The sequence below is a fragment of the Mytilus edulis genome, chromosome 14 (genome assembly GCF_963676685.1).
Source record: "Mytilus edulis chromosome 14, xbMytEdul2.2, whole genome shotgun sequence".
NCBI lineage: Eukaryota > Metazoa > Mollusca > Bivalvia > Mytilida > Mytilidae > Mytilus > Mytilus edulis.
In genome coordinates this window covers 16,410,205-16,416,560 of record NC_092357.1, presented here as the reverse complement: position 1 = coordinate 16,416,560, position 6,356 = coordinate 16,410,205, and the positions used below count along the sequence as shown (strand labels likewise).

At 28.7% G+C, this 6,356-nt stretch overlaps 1 protein-coding gene across 3 annotated transcripts in view; it reads left to right on the top strand.

Moving 5' to 3' along the window:
* The first annotated feature begins 598 nt into the window (after window positions 1-598).
* LOC139502863 (serine-rich adhesin for platelets-like) overlaps window positions 599-6,356 on the top strand; it is a 127,249-nt gene continuing 121,491 nt past the window's right edge. For 2 of the 3 annotated variants that reach the window (XM_071292495.1, XM_071292493.1), the window contains exon 1: window positions 599-1,377. In XM_071292495.1, coding sequence (XP_071148596.1) covers window positions 1,312-1,377 — 66 coding nt within the window. In that variant the 5' untranslated portion in view covers window positions 599-1,311. The remainder of the gene's footprint in view (window positions 1,378-6,356) is intronic. The other variant, XM_071292491.1, reaches the window with a different exon arrangement.

The following is a 6,356-nucleotide window of genomic DNA, read 5'->3' as shown; positions in this document are numbered from 1 at the left end:
GAATTTTTGGGAGGTGACAAATTTTATTTAATAATTTAAAAAATATAAAAACAAAAAGAACAAAAATAGTAATATTAAGGATATTTTAAATTAGAAATATTAAATAATTATTTTCTCAGTATTTGCAGATTTTATGGCAGTTATATAAGAATTTACTATCAATTTTCAGTCATCAATTTAAACTCTAAGCAAATAAATCAGGAGAAAACAAACAAGAAATAAGGGTGTATAATTTATGTACCTAAATCCTTGTTACGTAATCAGCAAATACATTTAAGATACAGTCATTTAAAATCTGAACCCACTTAATACTTTTACAATGACATTAATATGAAAAAGATACAGATTTCCAATAGTATTTTTTTTATTTATCTATAGTAGTCCCCTTGATCCAAATTGCAACCACAGCATTTTTTTCTTTTTTTGGATAAGATGATGGTTTGCATTTCAAACTTTTAGTCCATAAAAAAGAAGATATTTTGGATACCTTCAGTGACCTGGGCTAGTACCCTATTTAGTATACCCTCACAACCCTTTGCAAGGGCCCCATTTTTCAGACCTTTTCAGTAATGATTGAAAGATTAAATTTTGACTTTCTGTTGATAGGATTAAATCTTTATTCCTCCCTAATTCGTTCATTGCATTCAGACAATTGTGCATTTCACATACAGGATTTAAAAAGCGGACCTAATACCATGTGCAGCTTTAGGCCTGGCTGCAATTATAATACCCCAGATTTAAAAGTTATAAAGATTTAAAGAATGAGTCTCGAGACTTTAAAGTTACAAATCTGCACCAAGTTGACGAAGTGGGATTTTAATACCATATCAGCAGAGTGTTGAAACATTTAAATAATACTTTAAAAAATAACAAATCAGTACGAAGTTGTCAGACTGGGGGTTTGAAGGCTATCAAATAATTTAGCCATTGGAAGATTTAGATACCAGCTTTACGTAATAAATCTGATAAAGTTTGGACTCTTGTTATATCTAGGTGAAATTTGAATTTCGTTCATTTAAATTTGAGAAAAGTTGAATGAAAGAAAAGAGGATTTAACCGTTTTTAGTGAATGGATTTGAACTTTCATTGATTCGATGGGAATATGAATGAGTAGACCGATCGTGTATTAAATCACCCCAGGCCGTCAGAACTGTTAGTATAACATTATTATATAGGTAACTAATAGGAGAGTGTCGAACAGGTGAAAATGTTTGTAAATAGAAAAATTTATAATGTCAGGGGATTTATTGTCTTTCAGATGTGGAATTAAAACTTTGTGGAATTATGGATAAAGGAATTGTATAATTCAAAATGAAAAAAGTGGAAAATCGTAGACAGGAGAAAGTTTTCGTGCCGGCTGCTACAAGTGATATCAAGGTAAGGCTAATCAGCAGATTTATATTGTATATAGCTAGGCTCTCTCATAGTACTGGTCTTTAACTTTTAAAAGTTTCAGAATTTCTAATTAGTTTTTTTAATTTTTTTCTCAATATATTGTTTAATAAGTACATTTGTAATTTTAAAGTATGATTAATTTATTTAAAATTTTATCAGCAAAAATTTGTAATTTTAGTAAAGTTCAAATGATACATGAATGATTTAATCAGCAGATATAGGTGGCAACATGAGGTTGCAAAATTTTACTTTAATTATTGATCAACTTTTTATCTTACCTGACATAAATATTAATCTACATGTTACAAGTTTGCAGGTTGAAATTTTTTTTGTTTTATTTCTCATTGTTTTACAAATATCAGAAATGAAATTTTCATAAATGTAACAAAATTATACAAAAACAGAATTTAAGTATTGAAGAAAAATAATGTTATCAAACCTTACTTTATATTGAAGGTTATTTGAGAAAAATTAAAATAACATATGTGATCAGTAAGGTAACTGACTGTTTTTCACATCTGTTTCAATCAAATGTTATACAAGTTATCTGAGCAATGTTTCAGTGACATTATTGAATACCTCCGTGACATGGTTTTTATCAACTGCCCTTTTCACATAAATCCTAGGATAAAAATTGATTATTATTATACTGAAAAATTTATCTCGTTCAATTATCATTTTTTCTTAAGTTTGTTAGTGTGAAACAAATACCTGAATCTCCCATAAAATATTTTTTTTGACGATTTTGCAATTTGTACAAAATTCTGCACGATATTGAAATCTAGGTGACTTATTGATCCCCATTCATAAGTTGAGTTATTGATTTACTTTGGCCCATATTTTCATGTTGTTATGTAAGTCAATACAAAAAAACTTGTGATAAATTGTTATAAAAGTTGAATGAATAACCAGATTGATTATTCACAAATTTAGAAAGCTGTCATTAAATTTGATAAACTGTTTTATTAGAGAGTTACGTCTTTAATAACCAACTTACTAATAGTCCCTATACTATAAGTGGGCCAGTTTATGGTTTCATTTATATAATTGGTCCTTATTATATTTAACTTTTAGGGTATGACTTATAAATGAGTTAGCTTGTAGATCTTTTAATTTATCGTCTCTAATATAAAACCAACCTGCTTTTAGTCCCTAGACTATATAAGTGGGCCAGGTTATAGTCCTATTAATATATAATAGGGCCAGCTCCTATTCTCTATAATATATAAATGGGTTAGCTTCTTGATCCTTGGATTTATAGTCTTTAATATAGAATCCAACCTGCTTAAAGTCCCAATACTATATAAGTGGACCAGATAATAGTCTCATTAATATATAGTGGACCAGCTGGTAGTTACTAAAATATATCAATGGGCTTGCTTATAGACCTTTGAATTGATCGTTGTTATTGTCAGCACTGTAATACAATTTGTGATAGGTAATATGGAGCTACACCATAGACATCAGGTTACCATGAGCATTAAATGTACATTAATATGTCTACACCTCAAAATCTCTGATACTTTATTCTTTATTGATTTGTTCCCAAAAAGATCTGTAGTAAAATTTATCAAATTTGTATAGGTCTAAGTTCTAGGGACTCAATTATCTGTGTAACTACTAAGATAATGGGACCTTAGTCGAAACAACCGAAACAGTGAAAATTTCATTTTAGTGTGGCAGGACTTTTGCATATATCTTACTTATAATTTACCATATATATATTGTATTTTCTTGTCATGTAATTTGTTTAGATTTCCTTCAAGTTTTAGAGTTGTTTAGAAAAGAATTGATTTTAAAAATTTGTAGGACTTTTTAATTTGAAATTTGAAATAAGTGAAGTGTACTTTATGTCGACTGGTACTAAACCTACTGCAGACATTATTTTGTTAAAAAGAAATTAAATATAACGAGTTATATAAGGTCGGGAAGTTCATTCAATATCAGATTTTATCCAAGGTCGTTGTGACAGTAGGCAAAATGTTATTGTAAACAAACTTGTGCGACTTTTTTGAGTTTTTGTCTGTTTAATTTAATTATTATTTGACCAGAAACTATTTCTTAGCCTTTATGATAGTCAGTATAGGGGTGAAGCTAATATAATGATTTTTTAACACTTGATAATTGTTTTGAGTTTTTGTCTGTTTAATTTTAATTTTTATTTGATCAGAAACATTTTTTTTAGCCTTTAAGAAAGTCAGTATAGCGGTAAAGCTAATATTGATGGTATTTTTACGCTTGAAAATTGATAATTTAATGGTCGACAGACATTGACTTGGGACAATTATTTCTTGGTCATCTGAATATCCATATTCTTTGTGTAAACTCAGCACTTTTAAAATTGACTAAAATAATAACGCAAATCTATCCGATTATGTCCGTAATAAAAATTTCTTCTTTTCAAAAGTGATGAACCGATGAAAGAATAATACTGATTATGTTTAAGTTTAAATGGTCATTCTGTACATTAAAAGATGATAAGATATTTGTGGTTTCCGTGACAGAGTTAAATCTGACGTATTGTGGTGTCGCTGGTTTGAACCTACGACCTCAATAAAGTGTCATGCTGATTTATTGGGTTTTAAATCCACGGCGATAAAAAGGACTCTGCTCTCAAATAGCTGTCACATACAACTATTAAAATCTTAATACCAATATTAAAGGATTTCTGGTTTTGCCTTTTGCCAGACCAACAGGTTCAGACTTTTCAGCTATGTTAATATTAGAGGCCGTTTGAACTTATAACATGTATAATGAGATTATAGAAGAAAAAGTACATTTTTTTTTTTAATTAGTTCCATTATTTTTTGTTAACTTTTTAAGTTAATATGATTGAGTATTAATAATTGGGTCATTTTCAGCATTTAGAACTTTGATTACATGTAAGTCTTTCCGTTTTTGATATGAGATATATCAGTACATTTTCTCTATTTAAGAGCCACAGGTACGGGTAGGTCAAAAACACTTTTAAAACCAACATTCTCAATGAATGAGCCTGATCTGTCGCACATGGATCCATCTCTTGTCACTGCTCTTAAGTTTTGGAAAAAAATATAAAAAAGGTAGAAAGACCATTTAGCTTTTTCATACATATGGTACGGTGACCTATAGTTGTAAATGTCTGTGTTAATCGGTCTCTTGTGAAGAGTTGTCACATTGGCAATCATACCATATCGTCTTTTTTTATAGTGATCAAATTTTCATTGTTGAAGGCCATACCATCATATATAATTGCTAAATATATCTATTTCATTTGAACTTTGTTGGGTAGTTGTTTCATTGGCAATCATACCACATCTCCTTACTCTTATAAAGATAAAAGCCTGATCAAATGCATTCTTTCAAAATAGTCTTGAATAAAATACAAATAATAAAATGGCTGGTCACACTCAACCGTGTAGCATTCATATATTTGTTCTTTTTATCTTTGTTTATATTTTAAATAGTTTTCTCATTTGATCTCTTGAAATAAATATTCATTTTGTCAGGAAATCCAAGTTTGGTATTTATATGTGAAATATTTTGATCATTAATGAAAGTTACAGTTGTGGTTTTTGTGTTGATTTTGAACAAACTATTTTATTTGCTGATAGTTTCTAATTTTCACAGTGTATTTACTGAAGGAAATGATTACACAATTCAACAAATTCTTTGAAGAAATCGATCAAACCTATTTTAAATGTGTTTCTTATATATTATTAAGCTTACTTGAAAATATCTAACTAAAAAAAAAGGGGGACATGTCTAAGCATTTGTTTGTAAAGACTAACAGGAAATATGTGATTTAAGAAGAACTTATAGTTTAATATGATTTTCACACTTTCAGTACTGATACTTTTTTTTCGTATGATTTCATCAGAGTACAAAATGAGATTTTCAGAAAATGAAACTTCCAGAAATTTGGTCTATTGGTGTATAGAATGTACTTAAAAAAGGTTATCAAATCTGACGAAAATTCAAATTATTGCCTTATCATTTTTTCGTTGCCTCAACTAGAGTATATCGATTGAATACTTTTTGCTGAGTCAGAATATGTATATATAGGCTTAACTACATGCAGTAGTACTTCAACTTCAACTTCTAACTCTTGGCCAGTTTTTTTAAAAGAATATCAATTGACAAAAATTAGTCTCAATCGAAATGTTGGCGCCTACAAATTTATCTGTCATTCTTAAAGAAATGGATTCTAATTGAAGGTAATATTTGTTTTTATTTTGAGTGTATTTGCTAAAACACTTAAACATTATTAGTTAACTCTACAACTATGATGACCTGACACTCTATAAACGATATAAATATAATTGTTTGAATCAGAAGTACCGTTTAAAGTAAATCATCGTTTGTCAGGATGGACTTTCTCATTTTATTTATTTTGGGTCATAAGTTAGATCAAACTGATAGTCACTGTATTGTCTGTAGATGAATACGTCCAATGTTGACAAAAGTTATCGTGGAAAATACTTTGTACTTTTGTAAGAGTGTAATTATTTAATGTTATTTCAGTGTAGTATCACGGTTGAAAGTTACAAATAGGATTATGGACGCGAGCTTTTATCAGCTTTATGTCATGTGATTGTAAATAAATAAACGGTACTATTGAAAATAGGGTCTATTCTGTTATAGTCATTCAGGAAAAATATTTAATTTTAACAAAAACTGAAGTAGAAATTGTATTTATTGAAGTAGTTATTTAAGAATTGTTAAGAAAGAAAAAAAAAGGCATTGTTGAAAAATCAAATGAAATTCAAATAATGGATTAATGGATGTGTGTTTTTTTTTTCAATATTGAAAATCTGATCTTAAAATATGTTGGCCATTCATGAAGTTGTTTAATATTAACAAAAGTTATTGTAGAAATACAAATTACTGAATGAGTGCTTGATCCTTGCCTATGAATTGTGGCCATTAATGCAAATGTTTGATATTGTTGACCTTTATTTTTACTGTGGTAGCTCTTATTA